At 33.3% G+C, this 16,587-nt stretch overlaps 1 protein-coding gene across 1 annotated transcript in view; it reads left to right on the plus strand.

The window, feature by feature from the left end:
* adamts5 (ADAM metallopeptidase with thrombospondin type 1 motif, 5 (aggrecanase-2)) overlaps positions 1 to 16,587 on the plus strand; it is a 44,102-nt gene that overhangs the window by 10,361 nt on the left and 17,154 nt on the right. Inside the window, exons 2-4 of the mRNA XM_016456876.1 lie at positions 11,596 to 11,728; positions 11,802 to 11,969; positions 15,259 to 15,542. Coding sequence (XP_016312362.1) covers positions 11,596 to 11,728; positions 11,802 to 11,969; positions 15,259 to 15,542 — 585 coding nt within the window. The remainder of the gene's footprint in view (positions 1 to 11,595; positions 11,729 to 11,801; positions 11,970 to 15,258; positions 15,543 to 16,587) is intronic.

Here is a 16,587-nt window from a genome sequence, read left to right on the forward strand (position 1 = left end):
CGGTGTGTGTGTGTGTGTGTGTGTGTGTGTGTGTGTGTGTGTGTGTGTGTGTGTGTGTGTGTGTTTGTAATGGTGATTTATTTACATTATTCTGCCATTAGATGCCGAAAAGAGACTATTTTTATGAGTTGTATATTAATATAATATAATATCATATAATGTCATATCATATAATATCACACTCGTGCTGGTGTGATATCGCTCTGTATCAAAATGGCTGTGAATATCTGCAGCCTCGTGCCTAAGGCAGAATCACAGTCACGGGTACTCGTAGTATTATTATATTATATTATATTATATTATATTATATTATATATTAAATAATGAATTCTATAAATATTATTAATATTAAGTAGGCTAAATTGTATGAATTTACTATTGTATGATTCCAAGTAAAATCATGTATTTGCCTTACACTGTAAGTGACGTGAACAAAACAGAATGAAATTGTTAATCACAATTATTTGTATGACAAAATTCATGAGTGTGACAAGCCTAGATACAAGTACAACTAAAGTCATGTGATCTATGACTAGTCGGTCACATGCATCACATGCACAACCTTTATAAGGTCAAGAGAAATGAAGAGGGTTTATAAACATCTTCATCTCGCTGTAGTCAATTCAGACCACAGAACAAGAGCCACATTGAGCTCATGGGCTCTGAGTGAATGTGTGATTATAAGCATCAGATCAGAGGCGATGGACGCATGACTGCATTGAGGCTGTGGGACACAATGACGCATGTGTCCGAGAAGAGAGATGAAGATTTTATCATCAGAGGATATTCTGTTACGTCACCATCACATCCAAATCCAGAAAAACACGCGTGTGATTTTCAGATGAAACGCACACTTTCATTAGTGCTTGCTTAGGCAAGGCAAGGCAAGTTTATTTATATAGCACATTTCATACACAATGGTAATTCAAAGTGCTTTACATAAAAGAAATGAAAAAATAATCTGCATAATTTGGGGATGTGCTAATCGCCTTCCTGATATTATTCATCTTCTCAGAAAAGAAGGAAGCAAACTCATTGCATTTGCTTACATACACTAGCGTTCAAAAGCTTGGGATAGGTAAGATTATTTCATGTCTTTGAAAGAAGTCTCTTCTGCTCACTAAGGCTGAATTTGTTTGATCAGAAATACTTATTACAATTAAAAATAGCTGTTTTCTATGTGAATATATTGAAAAATCTAATTTATTCCTGTGATCAAAGCTGAATTTTCAGCATCATTAGCATCATTCAGCATCATTACTCCAGTCTTCAGTGTCACATGATCCTTCAGAAATCATTCTAATATGCTGATTCAATGTTGAAAACAGTTGTGCTGCTTCATATTTTTGTGGAAATTGTGAGACATTTTATTTTTTCGTATTCTTTGATTAATAGAAAGTTCAAAAGAACAGCATTTATTTGAAATAGAAATCTTTTGAAAGATTTTGCATGTCTTTAAAGTCACGTTTGATCAATTTAAAGCATCTTTGGTTAAAAAAAATATATATTTTAATAATCCTTTGTTATTGTACAAACTCAGGTTTATTTATTTATACAACCGTTCTTTCTGGTTCTCGAATCTGATTGGCTGATAACCTTTTCCAGGAGTGCGATATTCTAGTGAAAACAGAGCTCCAACTGTTTCACCATTTGTATCACTCTGCTTGCTGTATTTCTCACAGCGAGTGTCATGGCTGATGGCCAAATCCACTATAATTTTATAAATATTACTTTTTTGTGTCATGGAATGTAGTTTTTTTAGGAGAGAATGTGCTTTTTTATATTTCAAATATTTAGTTTGTTAATAATGGTAACTCCTATTTGAAAATTTGCTTTGACGTTTTAGGCAATGATCTATAATAGAGAATTATATGGTGGTTCATCAGTGGCTCCAGGGCATCAGTGGCTATTCAGCGCTCATGAACCTGCTGAGAGCAGACTTACCTCGGTCAGATCTTCTGGAATTTGCCGCTGGCTCTGATGTCTCTATAGAGGTTAAACACGAGATATAATTTGTTTTGGGTAAATCTAATGGGCAGTCTTTGGTCTCATTAATCATTTATTTGTTCCAGAGCAATAGTTTTGGCTGAGGGCAAAATCTCATCACGTTATATTTTATGTAACTTTAATGCTGTATGTCAGAGCGCTGCCTTTGTACTTTTGACTGAATTGCCTAGCAACTTTTATAATGGCTGTTGTTGTTTATTAAATAATATTATTCAATAAACAAAATTTGAAGATCTTGAGACCGTTTTTATGAGTGAGTCAGCAGAAAATACTTTTATATTGACAGACAATGAAACAGAGTTGTAAACAAGGAAGGTTTATTTTTACATTCAACAACACCTTGTAAGACTCAGCCAACAAATGCAGTGAGCAGCGCTGTCATCAGAAATCACCCTTAACAGTTGAAAGGATACTATGACAAAGATATCGCTTTACTCAGCGGACATTCAAACTAATGTTTTACTGTGAGTATGAGATTGAGCTGAAGAATGGATGCAGGTAACCACACTCACTCAATCCATCTCTCTCTCAAAATACTCTACATAAACAGTGAGCTTTTAATACAGTAATACAATAAGCTTTTAATGAAGCAACTCAACGTTCCTTCGTTACTAGTTCTGAAGTGACGTTTTCTAATTAGTAATGGAGGCTTGGGCTCATCTGTTAAACTGTCAACTTGAGACTTGTATCCGTGATGGAAGGAAGTAGTTCTGCACAAAAGAGGTTTTTAAAGACACTCTGTTGTTGTTTCTTATGTATTTACACACTCATGCCTCGAACTGTTGTATAAACGCTAGATTTACTGTTTTGAATCGCCGCATTTAATTTAAGAATGCGACTACAGAATGACGAGTCCAGTGTACCGTACTAGAGCAAAGTCCCTGTAATGCAAGTCATTTCACTCGGTGGCCATCTTTGAAATGACTCTCGGGCATGCAAGTGCAGCTCCTATCTCTTTGAATGCGGAAACATCAAATTCTCCAAAACTGTTCACCAAGCTTACAATTAAATTTCAGATTTGAAATCACCAATGGAATCTGACAACAACTGTCTCATAAATGTTGTTTCTTTTACTCAAATAGCATAAAAAAAGCTTATTTTTAAAAAATGTTATTATCAAGCTAGACCAGCCAATGTGCATGTGCAGTCCTAAGCACGTCTCCAGAATGATGACTGTTTCTATAGCAACTGAGACTTCTAACGGCAGCTGCAGTGACGCGATGACTTTACCAATTAGCGATTGGCTCTTTTACTCAGAAGGCGGGGCTTCTGTTGATAGAGCAGCCATATTGAGCATATCTGTCCCCATTTAAAAACTATACGAGTGACACATCTTGGATAAATGAAAGTATAGTACACAAATATCATTAAGATACTTGTGTTTCTGAATAAATTAATCAGCAATTGATTTCATAAAATCACGAGTCTGTTTTGATTTACAGGATTTACAGGTCAGAAACTATGGCTTACATGAATAAAAATCACAAACATGACATTTGTAAATTAAATTATTTCATATATACAGATTTATTCATTCATATTTTTTTTCAAACGGATTATGAAAACCTAAATACAAGGAGATCTTTAGATTTTTTTAATTTTTATAGCTCTTTTGCTTTAGACCATCTATTAAAGGGGTCATATGATGTGATTTTAAGTTTTCCTTTCTCTTCGGAGTGTTACAAGGTGTTCGTGAATAGATAAGATCCCTAAAGTTGCAAAGACTAAAGTCTCAAACCCAAAGATATATTCTTTATAAAAGTTAAGACTCGTCCACGCCCTCCTAAAATGCCTCATTTAAACACGCCCCCACATGTCTACGTCACTGTGTGGGAAGATTTGAATAACACCGCCCAAATGTTCACGCAAAGAAAGAAGGCGTAACTTTGATTCTCGCTTTAGTATTGTTGCCATGCCACCATGTCGTGGAGACGCTGTGTGTTTCGTTGTGAAAGCGAAACTACTTTTTTTGGCCTTCCAAAAGAGGACACAACTAGAAATCAGTACTTAAGTTGTATTTATAACACTGTTCCAGAACAGTTCAACCCAAAAATTCAGATGTGTGCAGCGCATTTTATGGAGGACTGTTTCCTGAACCTAAAATGCTGGTGCTTCTGACTCACAGCCTGTAAGTACATTTTCATATTTAAAGAATTTGCCAGTGATGATTCAAACGCAAGTTTTGAGCAGTGTAGAGTAGCGCTTGTTGTTTGTCTTTTCTCCGATCACAAATGCAGACATGGTTTTATGTTTACGTGGCGCGATGCAACGCAATGCGTAAAAAGACAGTATATGTCCCCACTGGATGCAGCAAATGCCTCGTTTGGGTTTTATTGGTTTTGTCTCGTCGCGCGGGTACACGACATCACAGTATGGTAAGGGGCGTAACATTTCCATCACACGCTTGAGGTATTCGGCCAATCACAACATACTGGATAGCTGGCCAATCAGAGCACACCTCGCTTTTCAGAACGATGAGCTTTGTAAAAATCGACGCGTTTCAGAAAGGCGGGGCACAGAGGAGAAACAATAATGCACAGTCTGTGGAAAATAATGTGTTTTTTTTACCTTAAACCGCATAATGTTAAAAAAGATCTATACTTAATTTGCTGTAAAGTTGCTTTGCAACGATTTGTATTGTGAAAAGTGCTATACAAATAAACTTGAATTGAATTGAATAAACACATTCCATTACACCAAATACACAAAATAATGTTCTTTTTGCTCAAAAAAAATATTTTTTTATAATTCTGCACAGGAGAGACTTGGTCTTGTTTCAAAACAAAATCGGTGTCAGCATTGGATATCGGCAAAAATCTAATATTGTAAAAAATCGAATCATAGCCATGCTGATATACAGCCATGTCGCACTGCTACTCGTGTGATATTGCTCATATATATATATATATATATATATATACTTTATTTATAATTATAGTAGTTTTTTAAAGTTATGTATTTATAAAATAAAAATGATATATTTGATTATTTATTTATTTAAAGTCCTTTTTTATAGCAAGTAAGACATTTTTATGGCTGGGACATTTTCCCAGTTTGCATGCCCTTTTGAGCCTGTACACTGCACACACACACACACACTATGTACTGTACACATAGAGGGTGTATGAATGCGTACAGACAGAGTAAATACTGTACTGTTTGTTCAGGAGTACGAGAGAGAGTTCATGTGTGATTTTTACATGTGATTTTATAAGACAAACATTTGTGCGTGTTGTCTTTCTTTCTGTTCATAATCATGCATGTTTGGTCTAATGTCTCCTGCAGTGATTTCTAACATCCTATGGTCATGTTTGTAGCATTCTCTCACCGCTCCACCGCCGTCTGTCTGGGGCATTTCACACGTCCGGTGTTTCAGCTGCTATACGTTGACAGTTCACTGAAAACCTCTGAGATATTCTGGACGCTCTGAATCCATCCGTCTGCACTCCCGTTGTCCCAAATCCTTATGATCCATGCCAGCGTTGGGTAGCAACAGTCTGTGATCGGATCCGGCCTCAGCCGAGAAACTCAGTAGGATGAAGAATTTGTTTTTGACACAAGAGGAGCTGATATGACTGATATATTGAATATTATTTTGTTCAAGCAAACTTGATTTCAGAGATTTTCAGGAGCTCAGATGTTAGAGGAACAGTATCGTTTAAACCCATACAGCAAATAATATATATTTTCAAAAATATTTTTTAATATATTGCAAAATATACAAAAAAGGCCCAAAATATATTTACTTAAATATATTTTCTACCAATGTATTTTTTGACCATTTTAGGATATTTTTGAAATTATAGTTTACATATATAAATATATTTTTATAAGCATTTAACAATATATTTTGCCCTTCATATATTTCAGTCCAAGAAAATACATTAATTTAAAGCTAATTATAGTAAACTAAAACCATAAAAAAAAAAAACTTTAAATAAATGTTAACTTAAATAAAATATAAAAAAACTTAAAATTGTTTTATTTCACCTAATTGACAAGGCAAGATTTCTCATTTCCATTTAGTTTAACCTGACTAATATAATTAAAACTTAATCTGTTATATTAAAGTTTAAGATTTTGTGTTAATTATTTTAGTGTGTATATATATATATATATATATATATATATATAAACAGCTAAAACTAATACAAATGACATAAACACAACAAAATTACTAAAACTTTAACTAAATTTAACATGAAAGCAGAAAATATAAAAAAAATTAAATCTAATTTAAAATATCAAACAACAAAAACTAATAAAAAAATAACAAAAACAAACAACAAAATTACTAAAAACTTTAACTAAAGCAGAAAATATCAAAATAAAATCTAATTCAAAATATTAGCAAAAACTAATAGTATCTCAGCCATACTAAAAATAACACTGAATATGTGACATTTAAAGAAAAACTTTGCTGTCTATAACATGTGAACATTTAACATAAATATAAGCTACTGTAAGACTGGAAATGTGTTTTCATGCCACTGAAAAACATTTTGAAATATATTTTGCTATATGAAGGTTGAAACTAAGCATATTTAATTTATGAATTAAATAACTATTTAAATATATAAATACATTGAGCTTCACTGTTTATAACATATATTTTGTATCTGTTTAAAATATATTTTGGACAGAAAAAGTATTTTTTGCAATATGGGATCCTTCTCATCCTAAGACATCTGATTTTGTAGATCCAAACAGGCCAGACGTGACGTGACTGAACCCCTTCACTCAGGTCAGTAGGCTACTGGTGTTCCTCTCATCACTGATGGACTTGTGAGAACAGACCCCAGATCAGCAGCCCAAGGCCGTATGTTTGGCCCTGCTATGCCCTGTAAATCAGAACCAGGTGACAGAAACTCGCGGCGCTGTAGAATCAAATATCCAGAGTCGTCTGCTCCTCCCGCTCGTCTTCCTGTCTGTCTGCGTCGACATGTTTGCTCAGAACCCTTGCCAAACGCGAGAGGCGTCAGGATATCAGCATTCCCATGTGTTTGTCTGCGTTTGCATGTGAGTCGATGTTCTGGACTGACCTGTGAGCACCTCATAACTCTTGAGATCGTTTCTTAGTGCAAAAAGCCTTTTGTTTTCCAGTAAATGCATCGAAACATTGATTATGATTATAAGACCGTTTGCAGAGAATATCTGTGAAAAGGTTTTTTTTCTTCAGTTTTTGCATTTTTACATTTTTACTTATTTATTTATTTGTTTTGTTTTTTAAGTTGAGATGATCTCAAGTTCCATGTTTTGATGTGACATACATCCAACGTCTGACGTATGGATTATCAAAAATAAATAAATAAATATGTAGGACAGGAGCTTGGTTCCAGTCCTTTTAGTATTATTAATATACTTTTATAGTTTTTGTTAATATTTTGAATTAGATTTTATTTATACATTTTGTTTTCATTCTAATTTTAGTTAAAGTTTATTTATTTCAAGTAAATCCTTAAAATTGTATTTCTATTATTTAGTGTATGTATTTCAAGTCCTGCATATGTCGCCAGAGATAAGTCTGTCTTTTTACTGGAAGATCCAGTTATGACAATTTGATTAAACAATACTAGGTCAAAACATTGTTTAAAAATGAAATGTGCATGAATGATTGTTTACAATAAGACCTATCATGCATTTAGAAAATTAGTGAATTTTCATTACATGCCGAATTTACTCCTAAATCCAACAAAACTGTTGTATGTTTAAAATAAGAAAAATAAAACAATGTATCAATGCTAACAGGATTTTTTTTTTTTGCTGTGCAGCATGCATCTCTCCGTGTGATCTGTAGTTGTAATTTTCCATCAATATTTCCCTCTTTTTCCAGCTCGTCCTTTGGCCGAAATATTTCCCTCAGGCAGGAATTCCTCAGAATATCTGTTCACATCAAGTTGCTCTATTCATTTATGTGGAAACTCAACTTGCTTTTTAAAGGTTCTGAAGAAAATGTGAGTGGTGTTTTTCTGTGCAATACGTCCTAGCAACCATCCAGATGTTTCAAGTATCATGGCGGTGGGTTTTGCACAATGCAGACACTCACATTCACTGCCGAACATGTATAAATCTACTAAGAATAAGAGAAAAGAGCGAAAGCTGTAAGAATGATCAGTCATCGGTCATTTCTATAGGAGTATGGGAACGTGAGCTGTAGATGCGTGAGCTCAGGCTCTCACCTGATTACACATTACACATGCGCTCCGCTGAGGTCATGAGCTAAACTCGTTCTCAAGCTGTTTACTGTGTTGCTTTTATAAATGTGAGAGTGTGAAGAGCCGCTTTCAGTCCAGGCTGTTTCCATGCACTCGCACTGAACCAGCAAACATCAGCCTGTCTGATTGTGTTTGAGAGCATTTGCGTGTCTGTCTGTGAGGATTGATGGTCAATCACGTCTGACAATAAACATGAAAACATGTTCAGGACGTCCATTGAAGGTCTGTGCTGCTGATGCTGTTGCTCTGAAACTGCAAATTATTCATAAAGTAGTTAAGCTACAGTCAAAATACTCATTGAAAACATTTTCAGACAGATTCACAGCTTATTGACAGCTTTGTGTTTTTTCATTGGTCTCATTGTTTCCAAATACCAATTTGATAAAGTGAGCACCATTGGTGTTATTGTTTATGTTAATTGTTTTCGTTAATTGAAATAAAGCTGAAATAAAAGGAAAGATAAATATTAGATGAAAAACATCAACTTAAAAATGAGAAATGTTGTCTTGGCAATTAAGTGAAATGAAATGAGTTACAAAGTTACTAAAACTAAAACCAAAATAAAAATAAATTAAATGAAAGCTAAATAAAAATATACAAAAAACTAATAACGAATAATGACAAGTGCATGACAAAATTTCTAAAACGTAAAAAAAAAATTAAAATCAGGCCTAAAAATATACAAATAAAAGCTCATTCAAGTATAAATAGTAGAACTAAAAAAGAAAAAGAAAAAGAAAAATGACTTGATTTGAGATTTTCAGGTTAGTGGCATCAGTTCAGAAGACATTCAAAAAGCCAAGTAGAAATAATATTTGGCTTTGCTTTCATTTTCTGAAATAATCAGTTCATATTTCCAGACCTCCACAGAATCTGTACAGATTTCCACAGATTCGGGATGTCTGCCATCCATTATTCTTGTAAATGTATTAAATATTTGGCCTAATTTGATAATGTTTTGATTTGTAATCAAATCTATTCTAATCTAATCTAACAAACATTGTTGAATATTATGAATATTGTCAGCTCTGTGACGAGTTGTTTTACATAAAAGCATCTGCTAAATAAATAAATGTAAACATCTTTATTTTTGTTTGAGCCGGGATTAATAAAAAAACATTATTGTTAATTTAAAAATTAATTTAAATAAATCTGAAATAAAATATAAATATACGTTTATAACTTTTAACAAAAATTTGAAATATTGCCTAGGAAAATAACTAAATTAAATTTAAATTGAAGAACTACAATTAATAATGGGAAAGAAATAAAAACTAAAACTGAACATTTTCCTCAAAATTGCTCACCAAAGTTTTTTAGTATAATTTGTATGTATTCTTGTTATTATGATTCCTCCCCAATGAGAGTCAATGGCAGCTCTATGAACGGAACACAGGAAATTTATGAAAATTGGCACACTTGTAGTGGTGGTCCTGAATAGTGAACTGACCTTTGGGGTCTCTAGGACCATCTCTATAGCGCCACCACCAGTTCAAAAATTCACTTTTCAAACAATTACTGTATATCTTTTCAAACCTTTGTTCTAGAAAAATGAAATTAATAGTTAATCTGATTTAATTAGTTAATCTGATTACTCTCCTCATGCTGAACACATTCAATAGCTTACATGAAGACTCTGCCCATTACATTACATTTTTCGCTACTCCTCCTTCAAAATTTGTCCAATTCTTCCCAAAATTGGCAGAAATGATCTTTGGACTGAGCCGTACAGAAATTACTGAACAGAATTTTGATATTCAGCTTTGATTAAAAGTTATTATGTTGTGAACTTGGCGATGTTGACCCAAAAGTGGTTCAGAGGCTGTATCTCGGCCAAACTGTGATCAATCATAATATGCAATACGCTAATATGCTTCATCAACACCATGATCTGAGGGTCCATACCCAATTTGGCAACAGCGCCACCTATGGATTATGAGATACAAAAAAATGGCTATTTTTGCTAATAACCTTTGAACAGTTAGTAAAGAAATCATGATCTTGGTGTCTGCATTCCTTTTGCTAAGATTGGCTGAAGTGTCCGCCATTTTGAAATTTGTCATAAATTGAAATATCTTTTAAACCATTTGACATATCGGCACAAAAATTGGTTGGGATCATTGACAGCACGTCCTGGAGGTACCTTAGACGTTTGAACACAGTGCCACCTAGTGTTCCCAATATGCAAAAATGCTTATAACTTTTGAAAACATTGTCCAAATTTTGTTATTTTTATATTCTTTTATTCCCTGGGTTATGCTGATTCTGGCGACCTGTCATTTGCCATTCTTCATTAATGTGCCCTTCAGCCATATTGAAGTAATTTTTCGCTACTCCTCCTACGAAATATGTCCAGTTTTGTTGAAAATCTGATCAGATGATATTTGGACCGAGCTGCACAGAAATGACTGAACAGATTTTTGATATTCGCTACCATTAACGAGAAATACCTCACCGAAGTACACCATGCCTGTGTTTTTTTACTTATGCTAGTTAGTTTAGCATGCTAACCATTGCTATTTTATTTGTCTATTTCATTTTAGTAATTGTAGTACTTCAACATAAATTAATTTATTTAAATATTTGGTTACACTTTACAATAAGGTTCATTAGTTAACATTAGTTAACTACTTTAGTTAACATGAACTAAGAATGAACAACACTGCTACAGCATTTATAGCACTTAGTTCATGTTCATTTCAACATTTACTAATTCATTATTAAAATCAAACGTTGTGCTTGTTAACATTAGTTAATGCACTGTGAATTAATATGAACTAACAATAAACGACTGTATTTTCATTAACTCACATTAACAAAGATTAATAAATACTGTAATAAATGTATTGTTCATGTTAGTTAATGCATGAACTAACATTAACTAATGGAACCTTATTGTAAAGTGTTACCAAATATTTTTTATTTGTCTGTTTTAGTTGTAGTAATTTTCAAACTTCAACATACATTTAGAACGTTTTTCAAATTTATTTTTTATTTTTATTATTTTATTCAGCTTTATTTAAATTAACTTAATTGAAATTAATTAATTAACAACAAACTATTTTCGTTAGCAGTTCCACCACTGATGCTCACTGTATCAACCCGATAATTAGATGCATGAAATAATAAGTTAAACCCAAATGGCAAAAAAAAATAAATAAATAAAAAAATTAAAATTGCAAAAGCTAATAACACAATTAGTACAAAATTAAACTCAAAGCAAAAAAAAACAGAAAATATAAAAATAAAAGCTAATTTAAAAATATGAATAAACACTATAAATAATACTAAATTAACGCTGTTTGTGATGGTGTGGATGCAGGCACGTGTGAGCAATGGGTCTGATGTCCCATGTTGATGCTGATGTGTGCAGGATCTGTGCGGTCATCACTCGTGTGACACTCTCGGCATGGCTGACGTAGGAACCGTGTGTTCACCGGAGAGGAGCTGCGCCATCATTGAGGATGACGGGCTGCACGCCGCCTTCACCGTGGCACATGAGATTGGTAAACACACACACATGAATGAACATCTATGTGCACTCTCACACAAGCTGATGACATCACTTCCTGTGTGCAGGGCATCTACTGGGTCTGTCACATGATGACTCCAAGTTCTGCGTGGAGCGATTCGGCTCCACTGAAGACAAGCGGCTAATGTCGTCCATCCTGACCTCCATCGACGCATCCAAACCCTGGAGCCGCTGCACGTCTGCCACCATCACAGACTTCTTCGATGATGGCAATGGTGAGAAGCAATCGTGTTGGATCACATCAATTTGATGTTGCTTTTCTCAAAAATGTTGCGACATTATTTGGTAATGATTATAAGGCTAATTTCAATTTGATAGGATCAGATTCAAAACTGTTTTATGATACTGCTTGTTTTTGATGGTTAAGCAGCAATAATGTTGAAATCATGCAACATTATAGCAAAATGGGTCGCAAATTGTATTTCATGTTGACTAGTTTAATTTCCATTCTGGTTTATGCTAGTCAGTGTTTATAGTGAGCTGGTCAAGTATCAATTTAGTATTTATATACTGTCATAGTTCATATTCATAATTTGAATTTATTTGACTTTTTATGAATATTTTTAATTTATTAATATTTTATAGTTTTTATTTTATTTTGTTAAACCAGTCATATTAGACATTTTGTTATGTGCTGTGGTCTATTTATTCGTTTTTGTATTTAAAAAATGTTTTAAAATAATTTAAACTTATTTTAATTTACAATTGCAAACAAAATGCAGAATTTAGTTGATTGATAGATGAGATTTATACATCATCTGAAAGCTGAACAAATAAGCTTTCCATCGATGTATGGTTTGTTAGGATAGGACAATATTTGGCCGAGATACAATTTGAAATTCTGGAATCTGAGGGTGCAAAAAAAATCAAAATATTGAGAAAATCGCCTATTTAAAGTTGTCCAAATTAAGTTCTTAGCAATGCATATTACTAATCAAAAATTAAGTTTTAATTAATTACAGTAGGAAATTTACAAAATATCTTCATGGAACATGATCTTTACTTAATATCCTAATGATTTTTGCCATAAAAGAAAAATCTATAATTTTGACCCATACAATGTATTTTTGGCTATTGCTACGAATATACCCCAGCGACTTAAGACTGTTTTTGTGGTCCAGGGTCACATATATTAATTAGTGTGACTGTAACACAAAGCATGTTTTTGCAAATACTTTAAATAAAATCAATAATTTAGCCACAATGCAGTAGAAACACAGGCACCAAGGAAGAGGTTACACTCTAAAACATCAAGAGTATATAACAGACACACACTCAAACACATGCTCACTTACACACACTCACGGACACATACACACACACAACACTATTATACACACAAATGAACTGATGTGGCTGTAATAGTATGGCAAAATTGAGTCAGAAGATTCAAATAAGAGGTTGAAATCAGATTGATTAAGCTCTGATAAAGCAGTCCTGTTCATATTTTTTTTTATTTTTGTTGAACTTTGATGTTATGTGTAATAAAATGTCTTTCTTTGTGTTCAGGTTTGACTGTAGTAAAATTAATAGAAAAACTGACATTTCAAACCAACATTAAAAAAAAAAAAAAATCTAAACATTTACAAAAAGTTGTCTTTAAGAATGTCCAAATATAAATCCAAATCCACAACTTAAAAAAAAAAAGTATTTATGTCTAAAAACAACTTGAGAATTTATAAGCCTTTTATATAGAGCTCTATAGGAATCTAGTGGCTAAACCATGGAATTACATACGTTTTATTTATTTTTTTACTCCCACCAAATGGCAATAATCTGCCTTCAAAAATTGGATTATAAAGTCTCCATTTTAACATGAAATACTGCCATAATTTAAAGGTAATAGAAAAATATTAGAATTTTTTTATTATTATTTTCATTGGGAAATAAAAATGTATCTATTTGAAATGGAATAATTGCATAAATATTAAATAGTACCATGAAATTATCTCAAAATACAAAAATAAAAAATATTATTGAACAAAAGTATATTACATTGATTTCACTGAAAATAAAAAAAATTAAATTTCAGGTGTAACTTTTGACCACGAACAAATAAAGTGTGACTCCCAAATGAACAATAACAGAGGGTTAAAAAATAAAACAAACGTAGCGTCCATGACTCATTGGAAAAAAGTATCTTGTTATTGGACATTTTGTAACCAGGCATAGAAAAGAGTTTATTGACTATGTGGAAAAAATAAATAGAAATAGAAAAAATAAAGACATCTGCACACATAATATTGCTGTCAAATTTTATTAAGCAGCTTTTGGCAATGTGTTGATCTAAAATAGTAAGAAAAAAAAGAAAGAAAAAGAAATGAATACTTTTATTCATCAAGGCTGCATTAAATTGATCAAAAGTGATGTCACAGACATTTATAATGTTACAAAATTTTCTATTTCAAATGAATGCTGTACTTTTGAACTTTCTATTCATCAAAAAATCCTGAAAAATAAAATGAATCATGGCCCAAAATATGAAGCAGCACAACTGTTTTCAGCATTGATAATAATCAGAAATGTTTCTTGAGCAGCAAATCAATATATTAGAATGATTTCTGAAGGATCATGTGACAATGAAGACTGGAGTAAAGATGCTGAAAATTCAGCTTTGATCACAGGAATAAATTCGATTTTACAATATATTCAATAGAACACAGCTAATTTTAATTGTAATAATATTTCACTTTTTTACTATATTTTGATCAAATAAATGCAGTCTTAGTGAGCAGAAGAGACTTCTTTCAAAACATTAAAGGGGTCATATGATGTTGCTAAAAAGAACATTATTTTGTGTATTTGGTGTAATGAAATGTGTTTATGCGGTTTAAGGTTCAAAAAACACATTATGTTCCACATACTGTACATTATTGTTTCTCCTCTATGCCCAGCCTTTCTGAAACGTGACGATTTTTACAAACGCTCATCGTTCTGAAAAGCGAGGTGTGCTCTGATTGGCCAGCTATCCAGTGCGTTGTGATTGGCTGAATACCGTGTGAATACCGAAAGCGTGTGACGGAAATGATTCGCCCCTTACCATACTGTGATGCCCTGTCCCGGAGCGACGAGACAAAACCCATTATAAACGAGGCATTTGTTGCATCCAGTGGGGACATAATTACGGATTATAATGACTTATACTGTCTTTTGCCGCATAAACGTAAAACCATGTCTGCATTTGTGATCGGAGAAATGACAAACAACAAGCCCTACTCTACACTGCGAGTTATGCAAATCTTCCCACATCGTGACGTAGACATGTGGGGGCGTGTTTGAACGTGGCATTTTAGGAGGGCGTGGACCAGTCTTAACTTTTATAAAGAATATCTCTTTGGGTTTGAGACTTTAGTCTTTGCAACTTTATGGACCCCTTTAAAAAATCTTACTGATGCCAAACTATGCGTTTGGGATCAGTACTGTGCATATACAGAAAATCAACATTTTGCACACAATTTCTCCATAATCATCCTGACATATTGCTCTTGTGGTTTGTGTGTGTAGCTGAGTGTCTGTTGGACACTCCTCGTCTGCCTCTCTTGGGTCCGGAGGAGTTGCCAGGTCAGAGTTATGACGCGGTTCAGCAGTGCCATTTGGCCTTTGGGCCGGAGTACACTGTTTGTCCCGGGATGGACGTGTGCGCTCGTCTGTGGTGTGCCATCATCAGGAAGGGACAGATGGTGTGTCTGACCAAGAAACTGCCAGCTGTGGAAGGAACGCCATGTGGGAAGGGACGGATCTGTCTTCAGGGGAAATGTGTGGACAAAACCCGAAAGAGACACTACTCGGTAAGAGCAGAGATTAAGATTGATGCGAAATTTACAAATGACTTGTTTGTCTTCATAATCTTTAATCTTAATGCCTCTGAAATGACTTTCATTTCAACTTCTTTTCGATGTCATCAGTTCCTCTTATTTATCATCTTTTGAAAAAAATCAAGTCCCACAATATAGATTTTTCTTGTTGAATAACCCTTTTCACTTTGAATCAGGTCACATTATGTTAGTAAAACAGATTGGAAATTGCATTTCATGTTGACTAGTTTAATTTCCATGCTGTTTTATGTTGATCAGTGTTGATTTTGAGCTGGTCCAGTGTTATTTTAGTATTGCTTATATACTATTATAGTTTTTATTAATAATTCGAATTAGCTTTTATTTTTATGTAATACATTTTAATATTTCTAATAATGTTTTAGTCGTTTTGTTGTGTGCTTACTGCTTTTGTCATTTGTATCATGTTTTACTATTTCTAAATAGTTTTTATTTATATTTATTTCAGTTTTAGTTTTGTGTCTGTTCTTAAATACAAAATATTAGATATATGTAATATTTGGAATCAATTAATATTTTGGCAATATTTTATAATCAGGTTGGTTTTATTTTCATTTTAGTTTGATTTTAAGTGATTTTATGTGCTTTGTCATTTTTTTTATTTTGTATTTTAAAAAATATTTCTAAAACGTTTTCATGTTAAAACAATTTTTTTTTACTTTATTTCTATTTATTTCAGTTAGTTGCTGAGGAAACATTTCTAATTTTCACTTAGATTAAGCAAATGTTTATTAATACACATACACACACACACACACACACACACATATACACTGAACAAAATTATAAACGCAACACTTTTGTTTTTGCCCCCATTTTTCATGAGCTGAACTCAAAGATCTAATGGCGCTTTTCCACTGCGTGGTACGACTCGGCTCGGTACAGCTCAGTATGGCACGGCACGGTTCGGCTCCGCACGGTTTGCGTTTCCACTGCAGTTCAGTACCGCTTTAGAGTGGGCGGGATTATTCACATGTCGTTATAGTTGCGCCGCCTCTAC

This window comes from Sinocyclocheilus anshuiensis, unplaced genomic scaffold (genome assembly GCF_001515605.1).
Source record: "Sinocyclocheilus anshuiensis isolate Anshui unplaced genomic scaffold, SAMN03320099.WGS_v1.1 scaffold856, whole genome shotgun sequence".
Lineage (NCBI taxonomy): Eukaryota > Metazoa > Chordata > Actinopteri > Cypriniformes > Cyprinidae > Sinocyclocheilus > Sinocyclocheilus anshuiensis.